Here is a 24,658-nt window from a genome sequence, read left to right on the forward strand (position 1 = left end):
AACCTTACCAGTCGTAAGTCTACTAGCCCTGAACAATGATCCCAACCCTAACCCTAACCCCAGCCCTAAACACCTGACCTCTCACGTATGTGGCAGCTCAAGTATTTGGCTAAACACCGGTACAAAGGCGACAGCGATGACACTTTGAACCACCCTGAGGTATCAAGGTACATGTACGCCCCTTTTATAAGCAAAACATCACGAAAAACCTCTTCCAACACCATGCATACTGACGAAACAATCTGTACTGCAAATCATTGAATGTTTTGGCTTCCTAAAATTGGTAAGAATAAAAAAAAAAATTAAATTAAACTCTCCCCAAACTAGGAACAGGTAGACTGAATGTTACAATGGGCAAACGTTTTTTTTTACACCTGACTGCTAAGATAATCAACCTCAATAATGCGTATCAGCAACCTGTGCACCCCCGCCAGCACTTTTGGTACCGTCCTATATTGACTTTCCTGTTGTTGGTACGAGTATGTCGGGTCATGAACTTATAGGCGATATTGTGTGATGTGTTTTTTTCCACACGTCATTTAACATTAGCTACGTTGGACTTGAATAGACCAAGAAGGTGATTCTTACCTCATTGAATAGACGCTGCGAATGTGAATGAATACTACTAGTAACCAAATAGAATGGGACCCAATGTCATTTTAACAAGGGCTTGGAATATGACGATTTCGATGTCATAGAATGTCATAGAACTAGGCAGTGAATGAACCAGCCACCGACCGACAAGGATCTAAGACAACCGTTATCGTAATACAGCTGAAAAAAGAATGTCGTCAATTTGCGATCCGTGCGACAATCCTACGACCAAGGAGGGTACCAAGAAATGTACTCTCTAGCGGAAAAAGTCCCCCTGTATGCTATCTCTTTATTTTCGACTCTTTCCAGCCGCCTTCTGAAGCTGGTAGAGGCTAGTTAACCTACCGGGTACGACGACTGTGGGTGGCCCTAGAGAGTAGCCTGGGTGCCATTCACGCACGCTTTCCTGTCCCGTCGCCACAATTTCCTGTCCCGCCAAACCAAACAGACTGACTGCGACGATGTCACGGAGAAAGACTCTGCTGTGAACTTCTGCATCATGGCAGACTGTAAGTTATGTCTTCATGCTGTAGTAGACAACCACAGTCCTTACTTCAGATTTCGAAGTTTTAAACTTTACGGCAGGTCTAAAGTAATATCGATCACATAATATTGTACATGTATGTGGTGGACTCAGAATCTTGAAGTCCTAATAGTTTGAATGTCAAATTAAATAACAGGTTTTACAAAATACACAAAATATCATCACAATCCCTAGCCTCGTTACCAAACCTATTATAGCTCCCGAGTCCTACATCCTCTCCGCAAATAGATGTAGGACTCGGGAGCTATAATAGGTTTGGTAACCAGACTACACAATCCCTACCACATTCAGATTGTTTTACAAGGGAAAGATAGTACGAAATTCAATATTTTACATCTATCGTATTGCAGCTGTATCACACACAACTCAACATGCTGTAAACACGCTGTAAACATGATGTTGTTCTGATTTAGCAATTAGACAGGATATGCAAGAAAATGTCAAAGCAGGACACGTTTAAACACTTGATGTCATGCAAGAACGAATGTATAGCAGAGAAACTATTTAATTATGTTTCCAAATGTTTCAAAAAGAGAGAAGAAAGGGCAACTAACAGTAGATGATAGGTAGTATATAGTATTGTTATAATGTATAAATTCCCAGCAATTAGCATTAGAATATAGCATTCCAGTATTCAATATTCATGTTTTGCATACTGCATGTCCTCTTGTGCATTGAGCCCGTCTGGGCAAGAACATGCAATAAAGATTCATCACGATCACGATTAACTAATTCTTTTGTATACAGCACACGAATTTGGCCAGTCGACCCCGCCGTTGTATGAGTACATTCAGGAAATTCTCAACAGGTATCCAGACGGGGGGCAGATTCTGAAGGTAAGAAATGTGTGTGTCTTAACGTTTGCTCGTGTATTCACACAAATGGGTGGGAAAATATATTTATTGAAAGTGGCGTCGGGTGGTGTAGTGGTTAGAACAATCGACTGTGAACCGGGAGACCCGGGTTCGATTCCGAGTCGTACCCGGGACACGCCTGAACATGCGCCCCGACGTTGTGCCCTTGGGAAAGGCACTTTACACGAATTTCCTCACTCCACCCAGGTGTGAATGGGTACCTAACTTCGGTTGGGGAAAGTCGTATTGAGGTCACCTTGTGGCGCCGAATGGCAGCCGCACAGACCCTTGCGACAGTTCCACAAAAATGATTGTGGAACAAATATGTGTATTATTTGTATTATTTGATTGTTGTAATTGTTGTGATTTGTATTGATTATTATGTGATACCCTGCACCAATTCAGCCGTATAAAGGCTGCGACTGCACGGGTACTGTTTGGACAATAAAAACCATTTATTATTATTTAAAATATGGACTCTACCCACGGACCACAAAAGGTCAGACACAGGAAGGTAGGTCCCAGAATCTCTTCGGGCGCCAGCAGGAAGTTGGTCGTGGGAATATGCAAAGATTCATAATTATATTGAATAAAGCACGTATTTCACATAGCTGTAAATATTTCACATAGTTGCGAGTTTTGACAAGACAATGACTTTTGACAAGAATGACGCAATGATGAATATAATAGGACAAGTGCATTTAAGTCACAAAGCCATTGTATAACAGGGATGGGAGTTTCAAAACTTTGAGCCTTTTCCCTGTTTGGAAAATGACACAGACCTGGAACTCTCCTACGTTCCTACTACTAGTAGTTCCGTTGTACATGGACATGGCATATAACATTACAACAATAAAATTATCTTAGATACGAGCTAAAAACTGTATATATTTATATGTATAAGACTGTTGTTAACTCCCATCTTCCAGGAGTTGATCCAGAACGCCGAGGATGCCGGAGCCAGTGAGGTGCGGTTTCTGTACGACCGGACCCAGTACGGCACCCGGACGCTCCACTCTCCCAAACTGGCGCGGTACCAGGGCCCGGCCCTGTGCGCCTACAACGACGCCCGCTTCACCGAGCAGGACTGGAAGAACCTCCAGAAGACGTCCAGGAGCGCGAAGAAGGCCGACCCCATGAAGATAGGACGCTTCGGGCAGGGATTCAACTCCGTGTACCATCTAACAGGTGAGATCCATTTCATTAATCTCCAACCAGATCCCTTTCGGTGGTAAAAAGACAGTATCAAATTGGCCAGGCAGTATCCATTAGCCAGGCAGTATCCACCATTGGCCAGGCAGTATCCATTAGCCAGGCAGTATCCACCATTGGCCAGGCAGTATCCATTGGCCAGTCAGTATCCATTAGCCACCGACGGGTGGGGGTACGTACAAAAAAGGGCCGTATATAAAAAGCTAACGATCATTCTCCCACAACCTCGAGTCTGATTGGAGACTACCATTTCATGGCTGGAGTACCGGGATGTAGTTCCATGGTCTTCATCAATTGAGGCCAAAGGATGTCGAAGAATGAATTGCATTTGCATTGTTAGCAGTAACACCTATCTTATAGAATAACTCAATGCACAGTGAGTCAGTCATAGTTGCACAAATGAAGATGGCAGATCACCGAAACGTCGGCTCTTGTTAAAGAAGTGGTTGTGAATATTAAATGACTCTGGCAGTTAGTAGAATATTCCTCAATCAGTGACTGTTTTTGAAAGATTGAAACTCGTACCTTCAAATTTTCGATGTCGACTGTACATCTTGATCACGGAGTGACCTAGTCTCGCGAGAACACGAGACTAGGTCGAGACTTGTGACTGATGGACCTATTCATCAATGACTTTGCTCTTCAACGTAACTTGTGCTAACGTTATATCTGGTTTCTAGATCTTCCGATGATCCTGAGCGGATATTACGTCGCCATCTCGGATCCGCAGGAGGATATCTTCATCGTAAAAGGCCGAACTCAAGGCGGCCGTAGATGGCACCTACAGAAACATGCGGAGGAGATTCAGAGCCTACAAGACCAGTTCTCTCCCTTCAAGAACCTCTTCGAGTTCGAGGGTGCCGAAGATCCCTTCAAGACGGGATTCTTCAACGGGACCATCTTCAGATTCCCCTTGAGACAGAAGCAGTCAAAAATCTCTGCGACCCTCTATGATGATGGCAAGATTGTGGACTTGTTCGACTCTTTCAAGTCAGACGGCGACATTGTCCTGCTGTTCCTGCATCACGTGCGGTCTGTCAAGCTGATGACCAGAGAAGAGTCGGGTCAAAGAGTCCCAAAGTACTGCGTTTCCATGAGCATCTCCTCTGAACAAGAAGGGGCCTCCAGTTTCCATGCTGCCGTGGAAGAAGCTCTGAAGGTACCAATAGAAGACCGAGACACGGTCGTTAGTACCTGCCGATTCTCAATGACAGTAGGTGATATACCGACCCAAGACTGGCTCGTCACAAGCTACGTGAAGGGCCGGGGGATCTCGGAAGAGGCACAGAAGCTGTCTGCAGAGCTCAGCTTGCTTCCGTGGGTAGGAGTGGCGATGCCGATGGCCGACCACCCGCCTCTGCACAACAACATTGGTGAGAGACTGCTTGTAGTGTCGTTATTATGTCCGTTATCATGTTACTTAAAGAAGTCAAACTTAGTAGTTTTGTAGGAGTTAACAGTGGTTATTTGTGCCTGTTCTTATACCAAATAAACTTCTTCTGAACTTGCAATTAGCCATCGGGAATGCATTTGCTAAAACAAAAACATCGGTAAGAGATTTGGAGATTTCTATCCTGTGGATTGTTGGTCGTGCTTTTGACTGTTACAAATATATAGATACAAAGTCCTTGCCTCCTTCCAAACTTCAGGATTAACAGTTTTTTTACAGATGCTGGCAGAAGGTTGATGATTATGTTTACCGAAGGAAAACATACTGTTTTTGCTACGTTTCCTCTTCTTCTCCAAACATTGACCTCTGACCTGGTCAATGACCTGAACCAGACATCTCTCACCATGGTAACTGGTGTTGGGTTACATAATGTTGCAATTTCATAGTATGGGGGATTTCGACTCCTGTCACCATATCTGTTTGTGAATGAGTAAGAATTACCTTATGCGAAGGTAAACATCATGCATTTGCTTTGCAAATGTTACCTTTCTAGTTTTAATTGCTTTTTTAATTAACGATTTTTGATTGTTTTTTACAGACCCTGGTGGAGGTAGAAAGTTTGCCGGGCGGACGTTCTGCTGCCTGCCGCTGCCTGCAGAACCTGAGCTGTCCACCGGCCTGCCTGTCCACGTGCACGGCTTCTTCGGCGTCAGCGACAACAGGAGGAGTCTGAAGTGGACAGGGACGGACCAGAAGAGCGACTCCGCAGCGAGGTAGGATATCTCGGTATACCTCCGAAGCTCCGTAAAAGGAGACATTGTAACATGTTACTCCTCGCAGGAAGGTAGTGACCAATCTTTTTGTGCTGCTTGTCTTCAATGACCCGTAAGGGTATTTTACGACACGTTACTACTTTTCTCCGCGTCTTTGAAATGTTAGCTAACGGGCGACCCTATATATGTCGATGAATAAGTACCAGTGACTTACCACGTCAAGTAATCCTGACATCTTCCGTGCACTTCATCCATCCACCACGCCCCTGCCTATTACCTATAGATAAGCAGAACCTTTGTGAATATTCGACATTTCGTCAATGTCCACATCGTAACTTACTACAGTGCTGTTGATTTGTGTATTTGTACCGTCTTGAATACGAAAAAAAACATTGTTTCTTTTCCAATGTTCATAGTCTGCTATTTAGCTGTGTATTATTTATCATTGGTATATTCTTCAAACAACACAAGTTGTACGGTAAACACACAACGCCATCACTTAGCAGCCATAAAGCCATAAAGTGTGATTTGAATCGTTTAACAATTATCACATAACTAAAATCTTCCTGGACGTCACTCGCAGACGTATTCGTACTCTCTTATGGCGTTTCTGTTTTTTTCTCCTGTCCAGGTGGAACGAGGTTCTGGTACGGGAGATCCTGCCGTCTGCCTACTGCCGCCTCGTCACGGACGCCACGCACTGCTGTGACAAAGATGCCCTCTACCGGGCGCTCCCGGAGATGCACAGCACGGCTCAGCACTGGCGCGAAGCCCTCAAACCGTTCTTCAACATTGTGCTCAACCAGAAGGTTAGACATTCCACTCTGTCGAACGAACAGATTTAAAAACTCTCCTATCCCCAACCTGGTACACCTGTTGAACGAGTGATTACATGTACATGACGACATGTACTACATATTCTCAAAGTATGGCACAAGGTGCTTATTTTATATGTATATGCACATTAATGAACTGATTCTGACCAGTACATGCTTTTCTAGAACATTTAACCGAAACTAGTGTTTATGATAAGTGAATTTTAAAGTAAATAATTGATGGTGGGTTCAAAACCTTGAATGCAAATTTCAAAAAGTCCTGAGCTGTACTTTGTAAATTCAACAAAATTCAGACTGATACAGAATGTATGTTTACCGGTTGAATGATAAAGATTCATTCATTCCAAAAGGTTGTGTGGACACCGGTACCTGAAAACAGAGGGAGGTGGATCACGCCGAGAGATGCAGTCTTCAACAGGACGTCTGTTCCAACTGCCGTTCTGGAGTACCTGGTCGGTGCGGGACTAGACGTGGTGACGCTGTCTAATTATAAACACGTCATGCAGGCAGTCGACCACACGTTCTCCCGCTCCTCTCTCAAAGAAGTCACCCCAGAGCTGCTGAGAACACCCATGAAGACAACGGGCGTGCAGAACGGTTCCAGAAAGCAGAAACTGGCCTGGCTACAGTACGCCCTCGACGACAAGAAGTATGACGCGATGGAAGGGATCGAACTCCTTCCGTTGGCCGACAAGACCTTCACAACGTTCTCGACAAAAGAAGACAAAACGATCTTCATCGAATCTGAAGAGCATCCCAGGACACTCCTCCCGGGTCTCAGTGGTCGTTTTCTGGACACGGACATCAACAAACCAACCCTACACCATCTGCAGAAGGCTGCGACAGAGGCAGAAGGAAAAGGTACTTACCGAAACATTTCAGATATTGGGTTAATAAATGTATTTAGCAATGCAGCTGGAGAGCCTACTTTCCATGGCAAATATTCTTAGACTACTGATTTATTTCGATTGGCTTTCAGTGAGCAACATCAACCAGGTAAGGCAATTGAATGTTTGGTGTAGTTACTTTTTTCGATGGTGCATGAATCGTGTGGTATGGGTACCTTCTGATTACTACCAATCTTGTGTGTCTTTGACTGTGTTCCTGTTTCTATCCCCAATGACATAGAGATTCTTAAAGTAACAAATCAGAAATGACAAATGGGAACGGGCACTGCCCTCATACAAGCTGCTCTCACTCTTATGTAATATTATTTTGTACCATGTATGTGCAAAAATATGTATATAGATTTTAAGATGATGTACACTGTATTTTTGTTAAACGTTTTGTCTAGCCCTCTTCCCCCATGACCTCAATGAAAAGCAACCTCTAGGCCGACGTGAGCATCTCATGAACAAACAAAGATTCAAACAAACAAAAGGAGAGAAAAAATTCAAGTTTTCTTCTTTCCAGCCCTAACCGGCCAGCCCTGCCTCCAACTGCGTCATCTCACCCCGCAGCTTGTTGCCAGTTCTCTGAGAGACGCACTGCCGCCTGATTGGTTGCAGGTAAGTCATGTGACTTTGCACCCCGACGCGCGTTCGCAGCTTCAGCAGCCCTCAGCGGATTGGTTACCCCAGCTATGGCAGTATCTACAAGCTCACTTCGCCGACGATCTCAGCCCCTTTGTCGGCCTTCCTATCCTCCCCGTAGTCGGGACGAACGCGACTACTCTGGTCCGACTGGAACAACCCTCGACGGTTATCCGCCCCAAATATGGGGAAACGACGGTGCCTGACGTCATCAAGAGCCTTGTCTGTGACGTGGGTGCCACGGTGCTCGAGGACGCCCCGCCTTACCTGAGCCACCCGAAGCTTGAGGAGTTCATCCACCGCTGCACCCCGGCCGGGCTGCTGAGGCTTCTGATTGCCGTCGGGGAGGACAAAGTAATCCCAAAGGTCGACGCGTTGAGCGCCGAAGCTAAAGGCGCGTTACGGGCTTTCTTTTCCAAAGGAGACGATCTCCACGCCAAGGAGCGCAGCCTTCTGGCCAAACTACCCATCTTTGAAGCTGTCGATGACACAAACTTGAAGGCAAGCTACCTGGCAGCCTTGGATCCCGGAGGAACGACGCGACAGATCGCTCCAGACCTGACTACTGACCCCCTCCCTAAAGGTCTATCCTTTCCTACTACCCTCATCGTCACTAAAGACCTTGAATCACAGGCTCTTGGGCGGCTTCTTGGTCTACAAAATTTGAGTACAACAGAGCTTATGGCAGGGATGATAGAGAAGGCTCGCCGCGGCGACTACTCAACAGAACAGACGGACTCTCTCATGCTGTGGGTCCTCAGGAGTCTCCATACTTTACGGTCAAAGGATCCGAGCATCATTGAGAAAATCCAAACTTTGGCATTCGTGACGACCAACAGCAACACCAAAGACAAAGTGGCCCCGACCGAGCTATTCAGCCCTGAGGCGGCGGACTCCGATGTGCTACTGGGCGAACCAGTATTCCCAGGACCACCGTACGCAGACAGGGACATACTGACATCTTTGCTAGTGCTTGGAATGCGACAGAAGGTTTCTGCACAGGACATTCTAGGCAGTGCTAAGAACGTACAGGCCTTCTATGATTCTGGAAAGTTGACCCTGCCCGATGCAAAACGAAAGGCCGCTGCAATCATGTCCGTTCTTGATCACGTTATGCTCACGACTCTCGTCAACGGCGTGCTCCTTAAAACTGCGCTCATGGACGTGAGCTTCTTACCAGTCTGCTCAGAAAGACCCAAGTCCTATCTGCCTGGACTGCAGTGGTATCCCGAGGCAAACAGCACCGCTTTTGTAAGCCCAAGAGATGCCCGAGGCTCGGAGTGTGCAGAGCTCGTCGGCGCGACCATGCCGATTGTTGATGACGGGAGGACATCTGTTGACTTCATCTCTGCCTTCGGATGGGACAAGGGCAGACTGCCGATCGAGAAAGTCGTCGGACAGCTCGAGACGGTATGTCGACATTACAAAGAGTCAACACGCCCTGACAAGCACCGTGTTGTACAGATGTTGACCGAGATCTATCAGTACATTGACGCTAGACTAAAAGCAGGAGAGACAGTTGCCATACAGTTACTGTCTTCCCCAGGTTTCCTTCCATGGATCTGGCAGGGCGACGGTCTGGCAGCGCCGAACGCAGTGGCGCTGACCTCCCAATTCAACATCAACCTTGCACCATACAGATTCATTCTGCCGGAGGAATTCAGTAAATTCAAGCACATGTTCAGTAAGGCTGGCGTCAAGGAGAGCCTTGACCAAACGGACCTGGTGGAAATGTTGTACGAAATAAATCAACAAGAGCCAAAGATGCCGACAGAATTAGAAAGAGATCTGAAGTTATCCGTGGACATCATAGGCTGGTTAGTCCACCACCTTGATCCTAGCATCCTTGAAGAGGTACGGGACAAGATATTGGTGCCCATAGCAACGAAGGACAGCTCTCGTCTGGTGTTGGAACCCGTGAGCGCGTGCACGTACAACGATGAATCTTGGAGCGATGCGCAGGAAATACTAGATGACGACGCGGATGGAGAATTCAAGCTTCTCCACGAACTGATACCGTTAGACACAGCACGACGACTGGAGGTGCCGTCTCTTAGCCAGCGGGTCGTCAATGCCGAGGAATTTGGGTTCGACCAGTGTGGGCAGTACGAGAAAGTCACACAGCGTCTCAAGAACATATTGAACGACTACCCCGAGGGAGCTGGGATCTTCAAAGAACTCATTCAAAACGCGGACGACGCTGGAGCAACGGAAGTGAAGTTCCTTGTCGACTGGCGGAAGAACGAAGACTCCAGGGAGGGTCTGATCGACCAAGGCATGGAGGTGTGCCACGGACCGGCGCTGTGGGCGTACAACAACGCCACGTTCCGCGAGGAGGACTTCAAGAATATCCAGAACCTAGGAGGGCAAACTAAGCTGGAGGCCCTTGAGAAGGTGGGCAGATTCGGGGTCGGCTTCAATTCTGTGTACCATGTCACAGACGTGCCGAGTTTCGTCAGTGGCAGTCGAGTCGTGTTCTTTGACCCACACGCCACGCACCTGTCAAAACACATCAAAGATAAGTCTAAACCAGGAATCGGACTTGACCTGCAGAAGAACAAAAGGCTGGCAAGGTTCAAAAACCAGTTCAAACCGTTCCAGGGTGTCTTTGGGTACAGCAGCAGTTCCCCCTACCACGGAACGCTGTTCAGGCTCCCGTTAAGAACACCACAAGAAGCAGCCGTAAGCGAGATTAGTAAGGTGTCGTACAGCGAGCCTTGCAATGGAAACATGAAAAAGCCTGACAATGAAAACATGAAAAAGCCTAGCAATGAAAACATGGAGAAGTCTGGCGATGAGAACATGAAAAGGCCTTCCAATGAAAACATGGAATCGCTACTCGAAAGCTTCAAGAAAGGCCTGAAACCTCTTCTACTCTTTACCCAGAATGTCAGACAAGTAACGATGTACACCCTGGATGAGTCCGAAGACCCTTCGAGCATGTTGGAAAAGTTCCACGTCTCAAAGTCGCCCGTGGAATATCTGCGTAAAATGCAGATCCAGTCGCCTTCTCACAGTCGCAGATTAACTTACCCGTTCCAAATTCAAAGCAACTGTCTGCTGGCGACGTCGGAATTCATGAAGCGCCAGGGAACTAACAGCACGAAGGAGTGTCCAGAAACATCCATGGTAGTCAAGGTAACCCGCCGAGAGGTGGAGGGCAATGACGTGAGTGAGGAGTGGATCATTTCGTCCTGCATGGGCACGTCGACATCACTGCAGTTAGCTTTGGACGAGAGAGGGAAGATGGCCGGGCTTGTTCCATGCGGTGGCGTGGCAGCGTTGCTGAAGTCAAGTGATGGCAGCAATCAGGACGCCTCCATGAACAGCCGTCCCCCAAACGGAGAGGCGTTCTGTTTCCTGCCCCTGTCTATCCCAACAGGCCTGCCTGTTCACGTGAACGGCAGTTTCGCCGTCGCGTCCAATCGCCGAGGGCTGTGGGAGGAGACGAGCACCGACCGGGACGACCTGAAGGTGCAGTGGAACAAGGCTCTTATGGAGGACGCTGTGTGTAAGGCCTACATCACAATGCTTCTAGACATCAGTGACATGGCAAAGAAAGGGGTGCTACTAACTCCCTATCAGTACTACAGCTTTTGGCCTAACCCCCTTCACATTACTGGCAACACACACTACAGCGTCCTCGTGAAAGCTTTCTACGCTGCCTTGTCATCCAGTGGAACACTTCCGCCTCTGTTTGAGTCTGGGGGACAGTGGTTGAGTTTCACATCGGCAGTATTCCTTGATCCTGAAATGAACTTTAAGTCAGGTGAAAATGTTCCCGCCAAGAAGGCACTACAACAGTGTCTTCCGGACCACACTGTCGTTGAGGTGCCCGAGTGGGCACGGCAAGGATTCGAACAGGCCGGGTGTGCCAAGCTTCTCTCCGAGCACACATACAGAGAGGAGAGGTTCTACCGCAAACTGTTCTTCCCCAGGATACACGAACTGTCTGGAAAAATACGGGATCCCCTGATGCTCCGTATTTTAGGCAGGGAAAACGGAGAATACAATGAAATAATCCGAACCACAGCCTGCATCCCCACCAGCCCAAGAGGGCAAGAACTGTCCCGCCCTGGAGACCTCATACATCCCGATGGAAAACTCTCTGCTATGTTCCTTTCCGAGGATCAGAGGTTTCCACACGGTTCCAAAGACACCTACCTGAAACCTTCCCGTCTGCAGGTGTTAACAGAACTGGGCATGTGTAAGGATGACGCGCCGTGGGATGTCGTCATCGAACGTGCAGAGTCGGTAGCTCCTTTGAACAAGGTCAATCCGAATGCGTCTCGCAAGCGAATCGTCGCCCTGCTTGACTTCATCGTTGGGAAAACGAAGGAGAAAAGAGACAAGAAAGGACAGAAAGGGCAGCAGCAACAGGCAGGAAAACATCTGTCCACCATTCCGTTTCTGCCTGTCATGCAGAAGCCCCGAGAATGGCCCTTTGGCTGGAAAGGGTCTGACTACCCCGCAGACGCCCTGCTTTATGCCGCCGAACTTCAGCCCAGCAAGAACCACGAGATTGCAGGCGTCTCCTGTCCGATAATGTGCAGTAGAATTGTCACAGCAAAGAAGGGGAAACACAGCAGCACCTACACAGTGCCAACCAACCTCAGCAGCTTTCTTGGTCTGGAAGATAAATCCCCTAACCTGTCTGAGACCCTGGCAAACCTTATGGCCATCATCGCCGTTGACATGAAGACTCTCTCGAAGGAAGGTCTGGATTGCACGAAACAATCGTACCTCAAAACATGTCAACACCTACAAAATCTTTGTAAGGGTTCAAAAGACAACGAGAATGAGATTGGTACAAGACTGTACAAGACTCCGTTCATCATGATCATGAGCCAGACGACGAAGAGGTTTCTACTCCCGTCAGACGTGTCCTTTGACTTGAAGTTCACTTGCGCGCCCTACCTGTACCGCGTGCCGGATGAACTGGCCACAGAACTTAGACATCTCCTTTCTGTCTGCAAAGTCAAAACAGCGTTTGAAGCCTGCGACTTCTTACGAGCACTTGACCACCTGAAGGAAGACAGAGGAAACAAGAGGCTAAAATCTCATGAAGTCAACCTAGCGCTGCAACTGTTAAAAGTAGCCAGCGACCAGGAGAAAGGAGACATCCAAAAGCATAGCCTTTGGATCCCGGACGAGACTGGCGTGTTGCGCCGGCCTTCTGATGTATGTTATAATGACTGTGCCTGGATCAAACAGAGGGAATGCATGGTGTTCTGTCATAAGGGCATGACAAGAGACCTGGCTGTGGACAAGTTGGGAGTGAAGCCGGTACGACACAAGTCTCTGGAGGCCTACTCACACAACCTGTCCTATTTTGGCACTGATTTCGGCCAGGTGGAACAGTTGACCAACAGAATCAAAAACTTACTGAATGCTTACCCCTTCGGTAAGGAGATCCTGAAGGAATTGCTGCAAAATGCCGACGACGCCGGAGCAACAGAAATCCACTTCGTGTTCGACAAGCGTCATCACGGCACCCAGTACATCTTCGACGACACCTGGAAGGACCTGCAAGGACCTGCCCTGTGTGTTTACAACAACAGACCTTTCACAGAGGAAGATCTAACCGGCATACAGAACCTCGGAAAGGGCAGCAAGGGGCATGATCCGGTAAAGACCGGAAAGTATGGAGTCGGCTTCAACGCGGTCTATCACCTGACGGACTGCCCGTCCTTCATGACAGGCAGAGACACGCTGTGTGTTTTCGACCCGCAGCTCCGCTTCGTCCCAGGAGCGAGACAGGAGTGCCCGGGACGCATGTTACGGGACATCGACGCCGACCTCAGAGAGCAATACAAGGACGTGTTTGGCTGCTATCTCAAGGACCGGCCCGCGTTCTCGTCTCCAGACAGCACCGTGTTCAGATTCCCTCTACGCACGGCGACCATGGCAGAGGGATCCGAAATCAGCAACGAAGAAGTGACGGAAGAAAAAATTACGGATCTCATAGATACATTTAAAAAGGAGAGCTTTGAGGTGCTCCTGTTCCTCAACAGCGTGGAGAAGATCAAGATCTCCATCATTGAGACAGACGGAACTTCCAGTGAGTTCTATCACGCGGAAGCACTCATTTCGGAGGAGGCAAAGCAAGATCGGCGGAAGTTTGCCGACTACGTGGCCGAATGTGCTCACAGTAAAGAGCCTCTCCACGCAATGCCAACTCACCATGTCACGTACAACTTGGACCTACGTGACAACAGTCAGCACCAGGAGAGCTGGATAGTGCACCAGAGAATCGGATTTGAGGACAAGGACATCCCAAACAGCATCAAGGAGGCCCGCGCGTCAAACGAGTTGGGTCTACTTCCAAGAGGGGGAACAGCTATCTGCCACAGCGGCTGCAAACTCCCTCAAGAGTTCCAGACTCGACCACACCTGTATGGCTTACCCAAACAGCTCGGACCGCACCACGAGTTCTTTGTGTCTACCGGGGTCCCCGAGAAACCAACCCCGCTGCAGTACGCAAAGGTGCTGGAAAAATACTATCTATCATCCAAAGGGGCAGGGTTGGCAGATCTATCAAAGGCTCATCATCAATCAAAGAGTGATCAGAAGTGTTATCATACGGGGCCCAAGCGTGCATTCTGCTTCCTGCCGCTACCCATCGAGACACGGCTCCCGGTCCATGTGAATGGCCATTTCGCCCTAGACGATGCTCGGAGAAACCTGTGGAGAGACGAGAATGGCAGCGGGATGAAGTCGGACTGGAACAAGACGCTGATCAGAGAAGTCATCGCTCCGGCGTACGCCGCAGTGCTGGATGTGAAACGAGCAGCGGAATTTGAGGAAGAACAGAAACCATCGTCAGCGCCAAAGGCACGGGACATCTACAAATCACTGGAGTCATATCACAGTCTCTTTCCGTCCGTCTCAAAGACGACTGGGGGGTGGAAAGACCTGTCGATAGCTTTCTACCAGCACATCGACCGCAAACATCTTCGCCTTTTGCCGGTTTTTCGGTCTACAGCCGATGATTGCAGACCCAATGATGGTGAGCCAGGAAGCAGCAGCCACCACCAGATGACATTGGAATGGCTACCTCCAACTGGAGCTGGAAAAGATGAGGCATTTTTCAACACATTGACGTACAAAGATGCTGGGGGCACAGAGAGCGATAAAAAGCGCAGAAAACAAGTCCTTGAAAACAGCCTCTTGGCCCTAGGTTTCAACCTGCTAGCCAGTCCAACAGGAATTCTTTGCGCCTTCCAGCAAGCTGAAGTTGACGTAAAGGGAGTGAAGCCAGAGTCAGTGGTCGACTTTCTCCAGACGTACAAAGATGACAAACCGCTGTGTCGTATTGGAGCGTCGCTTCCTGCCCCGGTGTCCAGCACAAGTTTCAAAGAACCAGATAACCTTCAAGTGGTTCTTCATTACTGTTTGTCAGCAAAGAAAGCACAGGAAGAAGGCCAGGAGCACATACTAGATGGCCAGCCTGTGTCAGACCCACAAAAGACAAAACAGGAGCATGCACTACATGGCCTCCCTTTGCTCCTGACAGCGGATAACATTATGAGGGTCTTCGACGTCTCATGCCCCGTGTTTGCCACTAAATACGCCGACCTCGTCCCAAGTGCGCCACACTTGTTTGTAGACTTGTCGTGCCTCTCGGACCTACCAAGGCAAGACACTGATAAGTCAGTTCTTCCCTTCAATATCGAAGCTTTGTGTGACCTGTTGCCACGTGAACTGAACGAGAGTGTATTCAGACAAGGGAACACTGTTGAATGGAACCAGTCTCCCCCACAATGTTGGATATATCTTTTTTGGCAATTCCTCGATCAAGAAATGCTAAAGAAGAAGTCAGACCAAGAAACGCCAAAGAAGAAGTCAGACCAAGAAATGCCAAAGAAGAAGTCAGACCAAGAAATGCCAAAGAAGAAGTCAGACCAAGACACTTACCTTTCGACGATCAAAACTTTGTTTGGAAACTGGGCTGTCTTGCCGGCTTGCACACATTCACTGAAGATGGGCCGTCACGGTGACTCAACCTACGATATAAGTAAAATCCCTATGGTGCAGCCAGGGAAACCTTACATGGTCCCACTGTGCAAGGCCCACACTGTGGTGACTTTCGATGTTGGAGCCTCATCTTCACAGCAGATCAAGGTGGCAAAAGCTATGCGCAAGCTACACTGTCTGGAGCTGAACATACATAGTCTCCGTGGACCCCCGGACCGTCAATTCAACGCAAAACCTACACAGTTCGCAAGACGTTTTGTCTCATCTCTCACAAACCACGTAGGGATTCTAAGAGTCCTGACTTCCCTATTCGATGCGCAAAGAGCCACCACGTCAACTCCCATAGACTCCGACGACGCGACGGAACTGTTGAAGTATTTCGAGGAAGAAGTAGACAAGCTCAAAGCTGAGGAAGCGAATTTGGACATGTTGCGATCCTTGCCCTTGTACAAGACAATCCACAAGAAACTCATCAGCCTCACCGACATAAGCCAGTGCCACGTACTGCCTGTGGGAATACCAACAGCCGACATGGACGAGTGGATAAAGCGGTCAGACGCTGTCTTCCTTGAGAAAATCCACAAGCTCGTGCGACTGCACAAAGCGTTGGGATGCTCGGGGATCACAGATGCCGAGGTGTACCAACAGTACATCTTCCCAAACATGGACCACCTGAGTGATGATGCAGTGAAGGTGCACCTTGAGTACCTAAGAAAGATGTTGATTGGGTTGGATACGGTGGGGAAGCATGAACAAACAAAGAAGTCTTTGTTGGCAAGTCTACGATATCTACGCATCATCCCATCGCAAGGAGGCCGAAGGCCCGTAAGTGATTTCTATGACGACGCCCATCCCGTGTTCAGTGTAATGGTCTCAGACGAGAACTTCCTTCCTGAATATTATCGTAAGGATATGTTGAAATGGAAACAGTTCTTAGTCGAAATTGGGCTCATTCACAAGGTAACGAACCAAATGTTCCTGCAGTATGCAAGGGAAGTGGAACACCAGGCCAAAGTAACCAGGAGCGAAGAGAGTCGATTGGCAGAGAAATCTGACGTTTTGGTCAGGCACTTCTTCACCATGGAGAGTGTGCGGGACTTTGACTCGGAAAGAGGTTTCATCGAAGACGTCTCTGGTATCAGGTTCATTGCACCTGTAAAGGCACGAAGTTCCCTGGTGAAGCTGCACAGTCAATATGGAGCCAATGGCGACGTCCTGCCCTTTGTATGCTTCAAGGATTCTGTGGCTGTGCCGGAAGACAGACAAGAACTTTGCTGGACAAGGGCGAATATTCTACCCGATAGTGTGACTCACGAGTTGTACTATAGATATCGAGGAGATACTGAGGCTTTGAGTCGTCGACTTGGCATCCAAAAACTGCCATCAATGGACACCGTTACAGACCACGTCTCCTGCCTTTGCCAGCATTTGGCTCAGCAGAAAGCCAACGAGACGGAAGAGGGAGCAAACTCACTCTCAGCCTGCAGAGCTCTTTGGAAAGTGATGTTGCAAGTCTACGCATTCCTTTCAGTGAAACCTTCTTATGGCGATTGGTTGAAGGAAAAATTAGGGAACGTACCCTGCATGGTGGTTGAAGAGGGCAGAAGACTTGTTCAACCAGAGCAAGTTGCCATCAATCTCGACCAAGGAGATGAGATTCGGCCATACCTGTATGGTATGCCCATAGAGCTTGGGCGATACCACAAGCTTTTTGTCTCAATAGGGGCTGCAGAAAAGCCAACGCCAATGCAATACGCAAAGATTCTGGAAGCGCTGTATGTCTCATCTAGAGGCGAGCCCCTGAACCCCAACGAGAAGAAAGCAACCTACAGCGCCCTTTTTGGAATGTTCCGTTGCCTGAGGTCTGAGTCGTCCATTCAGTTCGGGCAAGGACAACCCTCCAAAACTCGAGAAGTGGAAGATTCCTTTCACAAGTTACAGTGTCTGTACCTCCCCAGTCGCGAGAGCAGGCTGCTCAAATCTACAGACCTTGTATTCGACGATACCCCGCAGTTCACAGACAGAGTCAAGGGCGGCTTCAACTACCCTATCTTGGTTCGCTTGGAGCATTGTCGCTTGTTTGCTGATGAGCACGAGCTGATCAGTCGACTGCCATCTCATCTCAGGCCCAAGAATCTTAGCTCTCTCGTACAGGAACAACTTTGTGACGAAGACGAGCAAATGTCTTGTGTGGCGGGCACCAATTGCGTACTGGAGTCAAGACTAGCGTCGCTGTTCTTGAGCACCTACTTTCGACATGCCATAGTTCGTCTAGCGAAGCATGCCTTCGAAAGATGCGACGACAAGAAGGTCATCACTGCTGTAGAAAAGTTTGTGTCGTCCGTCACAGTCTGCTGCAAACGTGAACTGGTCACTCGCCTTGTGTACAAGGAATCACAGGAGGGAATTGAAGGCAGCGAGGGCACGTCTTACTGTTTCATCAAAGACAGCACCCTCTACGTGGCACATACAGACGCAGGGTCTGAAGAGTACGAGTCTTTTCTGTGTGATCTAACGGAGGTCATCAACGATGGTCTTGGGCGTCCACTCGTAAACCTTGTGCACCTCGTGATGGTCTTGAATGTGAAAGATCCGTCTGATATTCCCAAGAAACTCGATAGGGCAAAGATAAAGCGTTACACTTCGGGTGAGCAAGATGACTCTCCTCTACCAACCCTCGGCACCCCCATTCCGGAAATCTATCACCACCTCCTGACGAGCAACCCAGCTCACTTCTTCACGCCCGGCGACTATGTGGGGTTTGAGGTGTACGATCCAGACTTAGAGTCGGATTCGGAGGAGGAGGAGGATGGATACACCATGACGTTTCTGTACGCACAAGTCATCAAAGAAGCGCCGACAGACACTGAACTCAAGTTCGGTCTGGGCAGGGAGTATGTCATAGATGTCGGATACACAAAAACAGTGAGTGCGGCGGACCTCTACAAGTTTTGCCGCCCCAATGTACCGGGGCCGCTCGTTCCGTACGAAGGAGAGACGGACCAAGAGGATACCCCGGCAGCCAAACTACCTCAGAGTCTCGAAGACGCGACGGAAGAGGTCAGCAGCATCTTGGAGGAAGCGTGGAAGCTGCCAGAAGCGGAGAGAAAGAAGGTCGTGAGGCGCCTCTATCTCCAATGGCACCCGGACAAGAACCCCGACAACGTGGAGTTGGCTACTGAGGTGACCAAACATATCCTGGCCGAAATCAGCAGGCTTGAGAAGGGCCTTCCTAGGAGGACGAGAGGAGGGGCTGGGTCTACTGACGACTTCGATTTCGGAGGCAGCAGCTTCAGTAGTTCCTTCAACAGGTGGGACTTTAAGATAGCTTGTTAGTATAGGAACACAGATAAAACTTCTTTGGTACCCTTTCAATTCGTCTTAATATTGCATATAAGCACACGATGTCCAGAGACAGCTTATTAATGTTAGGCTGATAACACAGGCCACCTTCGTACTTAGAATGACATGTACATCATACTGAGAAATATGATACATAGGATAGAAGGAATAATAATAATCGGTTAAAATCAAATGAAATCACCAGATGGAACGCCTACGCCGGGTACCACCGCCACCAGAGGGAGCAGTTTCACGAGCGGTACCGGGCCGGGGACTTCAGCGGCTGGCGGACCGGCTCGGGCCAGTGGGTCCCGCCTAGATCGGACGGAGGTTTGTTTGTTTGTTTTGTTTACCGAAGGAAATATATTGTTTTTACCTCAGTTTCTTCCTCTTCTTCTTCTCCAAACAGTGACCTCTGACCTGACCAATGACATGATTTGTTGACGTCTGTCACCATGGTGGCTGGTGTTGGGTTACATAAAGAAGTAGGTGATTCTTGAGATTTTGTTTAAGACTAATTATTGATGTGAAACCTTTAAGGTGGGGAGGGAGGTGGCATCCCCAACCCACGTGAGGCGGCCCGCTGGCATCGCCAGGCTGCAGCAGACCTACAAGCCGCTAGGGGCAACTTGAACGGTCCCGACGCCTCCTACGAGTGGACGTGCCTAATGTGTCACCAGGCGGCAGAGAAAGCTCTCAAAGCTGTGCAACTGGGAAAGTTTGGCAGGTAGGTGCTTTAGGTGCCTTTTTTTACCTCCATTAACAAACATATCTATGTCTATGTGACTTCTGTACTGGTGTCTCATACACCCACATGGGCTGGGAGACAACGTCGCAAGACACAATAACAAAAAAATACATTCATTCCTTCACTCACTCACTCACTCACTCACTCACTCACTCACTCACTCACTCACTTACTCACTCACTCACTCATTCACTCATACACTCATCTCACTCACTCACTCACTCACTCACTCACTCACTCACTCACTCACTCATTCATTCATTCATTCATTTGTACACGTATGTAGCTAGTCTTCCTGGAGTTAGACATACATCATACAAACTACATTAGAATTGACATACAATTTAACGCATTTTAAAACTTAACGGTCAGTGCGCCTACCAACTATCTACGTATTAATATTATGTGCTCTATCAACTCCTGCTGTTTGTACCTCATGTACCGCAAGCTATTCCATCCTGTTAAAAGTAAATCAAAAACGTTTGATCCAACACAACTCAGTTCTCTAACCTAGAACTTTCGACCAGTCAATCTGGTCTTCCTCAGTAGACTGACCCAGTGAAGCTTGTCACGTGGCTTCTTTGAAGTGTGACGTCAACACTGGGTAAAATGTATCTGGTAGACGATGTCGGCCCCCGTCACGGATGAGTGAAGTGTGATGGCAATGATGTAAATAGCCTCTTTCACCCCTCTCAGGACGTAGTCTTGTTCAGTGTCCAACATTCTTACAGTGTCCGGTGAAACAAAATGTCCAGGTGACTCTATGTGGTTAACTTTAAACATGTAACTGCTAACTACCAACACAGATGAAGTTACTGGAGAATTCTTTCAGCAGTGACAAGTTTTTGAAGGGTAAGAGTGCTAACATCCAAATTTTCGATGACTATCAGTCCATCTTGTCAACACAGATGGATTTTAAATTTACGCTACTATTCCATACTGCTACGACAGGTACGACATGATCCACCAGATAGGCGGCATGGGGAGGGCGCTGGAGGCCAGCTGCGGGGGTAAACTGGCCGGTGTCGGCGATGCCGCCATGGAGCTGTCGTCCCTCGGGTCGCACCTCGGGTGTGATGACGTGTACCTGCGGGCCCGCTACCCCAACCTCCACCCGGCACCGAGGGTTCCTCACGACGCGTTCACCCGTCAGCACGCAGAAACCGCCGTCCGCCTGGCGCAGACTATACTGGACAGGACGGAGGACGCACTAAACTAGCAAGCCTGCTCTCTGAACATGGCACAGGAAGTATGGAACCAACAAACCTATTCTCCTAGCAGATGTTTAGGATTATTCTTTGTTTTTGTTTTTAGGCATTTTTATCTAGCTTTTTTTTGTACTAGAATTTTTGGCAAAAGTTGTCATAGACAAAGCAATATTTGTTTGTAATAGCAAATAGATCATTACTTTGACCAGTAAGACTCTTTTTTCTTAGACCTTAGTAGAACTTCATCAGCTCCGACGTACTTAGATGCCATAGACGAGCGGCCAACTTCGTAGATTTTGGTGTGGAATTCAAAATGTTGGATGTAAAATCCCACTGGTTGTTGAAAGAAGACCCTTCTTGTACACAGAAATTGGTGCCGAGATTTTGCAGTATGTATATTAGGTACAGTACTGTAGCAGTCTGCCTTCAGTAGGGGAGGTTAAAAGATTATGAAGCAAGTTTAAACTGTAATTTCCAACACTACAAAATGGAATCACCCAAATTTTCGACTGTACAACTCCAGTCTTTGTCAAGGAATGAGCGATCCACCGCTTCCGTGACGTCACGCAGATAACACACGTGACTCCGTGAGCAGTGGATCATAAGTTGCAGAAAGTCTGTGGCGCCCCCCGTCTCTGTTGAGGTGAGTCCAATTTCTTGTGTTGGAAAATGCAGTTTAAACTTGCTTCATAATGATTTCTACTAACACAGATGAACTTTAAAGTTGAGGTTAAAAGATGTTTCATTTGAATAAGTGACAGGACAGTTGACAGGCATTTCACTTTATTACCTTTATACCAATTAAGACAAAATTATTACTATACAAACCACCATTTGAAATATGAGAACATATTGAATGTAGAGGATTCATCATTAATATACGATCCAAGTATAGCAGATACAAAAAAGTACAAACCAAGTAAAAATGTATACAAGACAATAACTAAGACGGTGTGGTAAGTTTACAATGTCAAAAAATGGCAAAAGATGCCCTAAAAAAGAATACAAATATTGTGCTGTTAACCTTCTCCCTGCTGCCTAGCTCCATAACCAAAAGAGTACGAAAACGTCTACTAAAGTGTTAATGTTACAGTTTATAAGCCGAGACTAACTAAGCTCAGTTTTTGTTAAATAGCCTTTGATGATAATCATCAGTGACAGTTCTATACTTTACCATTTTTCTGTATACAATTTCTTACACACTATCATCAGTTTCCGGAGCCTTCCTCAGATTCAGTTTCAGTCAGTTATACAGACACAATTTACAAGTATAAAAAAAACAGCTAAAACGGCAGTAACAACAATAATAATGTTTGACGTATGAACAGTACTTATACTAACATCTTAAAACAATGATTTTCCTCGCACATCATCAATACATTCAAATGAATCAACACTTTGAAACACATAGTTATTCTTCATTGATTAACACAGTAGTTACATGTACATTATTACATTCAGACCGGTATTCTGAATGTTGTATGACTCATCACTATAAGCAATGGTGAAAACACCCTCTTTCCACTAAATTTTCTTAACTCGAGCAACCAAAGGTTTGACAGATAATTCAATGGATTTCATAGATAAAAAACGACTTTTTTTGAGTGAATAAAGTTTTCAAAGATCACTCAACGAATTTCACAAAGTCAAAGAAGACAATTTCCTTACTTGAGCAACCAAAGGTTTGACAGATTTATCAATGGATTTCATACATAATGACCAAATTGTCATAACTGGTGGAGGGACCAGAAATTTGACATATACTTCAATGGATTTCATAGATAAAGAACAACGTTTTTTTTTTTTTTGGAGTGAACTAAGTTTTTAAAGATCACTCAACGAATTTTACAAACAAGAAAATTTCCTTACTTGAGCAACCAAAGGCTTGACAGATGTATCAATGGATTTCATTCATAAAGAACAAATTGTCGTAACTGGAGCAATCAGAAATTTGACAGATACCTCAATGGATTTCAAAGATAAAGGACAATTTTTTCAAGTGAACACAGTTTTGAAAGATCGCTTAACGCAGTTCACAAAGGACAGAATTTCCCTACTTGACTAACCAAAGGTTTTACAGATGAATTCACACAGGAAAACATGTTCTTAACTAGAGCGAACAAGAATTTGACAGAAATCAAAGACAAAGAGTAAATTTTCTCAACTTGAGTGAACAAAGATGTCACAGATCACTCCGTCGATTTTTTATATTAAGATCTATCATAGATTTGACAGAACCCTCATTAGATTCCAAAGACAAAGCAAATTGCCTTTGTGAAACACATTTTCTTCATATTACATTGCACATAAAACAGTCCGAATCACAACATATATTTACAACATACATAATATGAAGAAAGAAACATTAAAATACCCATAGCTACAACATACTATAGCTGTTTTGTCTTTCTGTACATATGATCAGTAGGATATACGCGACCACTAAAATGTTTGGTCATTTTCCAAAATACATCATATTGAGTGCAGCAAACTCAGCTACAGCCCTACCTTTTGCTTTCAAGAGGGCAAAAAGCTTGCAGAAAGACTCCACAAGGGATCACATGTGGTGCGTACAAAAGTGTTCCTCCAGTTCACAGCTCAAAAGCTTACATTAGTCTGGGCTTTTGGGAAAACATTAATGCCAAGACATATTCTCTCGTCTTTTCAACTCAATCTCAGTTCTTTGTGCCCCGTTTCTCAAAATATGTACATTTCAGATAATAAAAAAAGAATGGTATCAACAACTACTTGTTATGATATGACAATGACTTAGCACTAAGTGTAGGTAAGGTGTCGGTAAATTTCAACCAGTGCAGCTATGCAGACAAATGTTACATTGAGTCAGTTCCGCCATATTGTTCAAATGTGAAACTCACAACATTGTGAGGCGTCAGTCCAGTATATACAAACTTAGGTAGAGTAATTCACTGATCTGCATATTTCCTCAGGTATGTAGTATTTGAAAAGGTCTATAATTTTGGTATCAGGCAGTCAAGTCAGTATTCAAAGTATCCTTAGTGGGATATTATGACCTGATACACTTTTTACCAATTTATCGTACTAAGTAAGACAATTGTAACGGGTCTCCATGTTTTACAGAACGGCATCTATATATGTACATAAGATGAGAGAAAATAAGTATAGTTTGGTTCTCCAACGTCCTAAGACTGTCTCGTGCCTGCAAGGGTGTTAGAGATGAACCGTGGTCGTTGGTATTCGCAAGTTTGCCGTTCTGCAAAAGGGTGTCTGTTATTGTGCTTACAGTTACTGTAGTTGTATCCAGAACCATGCTTTATTCAGGACCATGTCCAGGCACTGTTCTGGATAGACCACGCGTATCCAGAACCGTGCCTGGTGCAAATCGACGTTCTTGGATACGCAGAGACTGTCCAAAACAGTGCTTGATCCTAACCCTAACCCCATTCAGGCATAGAAATAGATAGGTACGGTTCTGGATACAATAGGCTATCCAGAAGCGTGCTTGATCCTAACCCTAACCCTTTCAGGCATAGGAAAAAAAGACTCTGGATACAATAGACTATTCAGAACCGTGCTTGATCTTAACCCTAACCCTTTCAGACATAAAACTAGATAAGCACGGTTCTGGATACAATAGAGACTATCCAGAGCAGTGCTTAATCCTAACCT

At 46.7% G+C, this 24,658-nt stretch overlaps 1 protein-coding gene across 1 annotated transcript; it reads left to right on the forward strand.

Annotated features, from left to right (window-relative positions):
* The first annotated feature begins 1,093 nt into the window (after window positions 1-1,093).
* On the forward strand, window positions 1,094-21,442 carry LOC109465164 (sacsin-like). Its single transcript, XM_019762312.1, has 15 exons — window positions 1,094-1,103; window positions 1,886-1,974; window positions 2,922-3,180; window positions 3,885-4,550; window positions 5,196-5,367; window positions 5,999-6,176; window positions 6,554-7,064; window positions 7,746-10,449; window positions 10,546-14,105; window positions 14,268-15,145; window positions 15,218-15,558; window positions 15,658-19,023; window positions 19,260-19,384; window positions 19,607-19,781; window positions 20,754-21,442. The coding sequence occupies exons 1-15, from the start codon at window positions 1,094-1,096 to the stop codon at window positions 21,019-21,021; spliced, it is 13,302 nt and encodes a 4,433-aa protein (XP_019617871.1). The 3' UTR covers window positions 21,022-21,442.
* Window positions 21,443-24,658: the final 3,216 nt, after the last annotated feature.

This window comes from Branchiostoma belcheri, unplaced genomic scaffold, assembly GCF_001625305.1.
Source record: "Branchiostoma belcheri isolate BF01 breed outbred unplaced genomic scaffold, Haploidv18h27 scaffold15, whole genome shotgun sequence".
In the NCBI taxonomy this organism is placed as follows: Eukaryota; Metazoa; Chordata; class Leptocardii; order Amphioxiformes; family Branchiostomatidae; genus Branchiostoma; species Branchiostoma belcheri.

Coding starts and splice junctions, on each gene's coding strand:
- LOC109465164 (XM_019762312.1), top strand. Junction 1,975..2,921: donor ACGGGGGGCAGATTCTGAAG/GTAAGAAATGTG, acceptor CCCATCTTCCAG/GAGTTGATCCAGAACGCCGA. Junction 10,450..10,545: donor AGTAAGGTGTCGTACAGCGA/GCCTTGCAATGG, acceptor GAACATGAAAAG/GCCTTCCAATGAAAACATGG.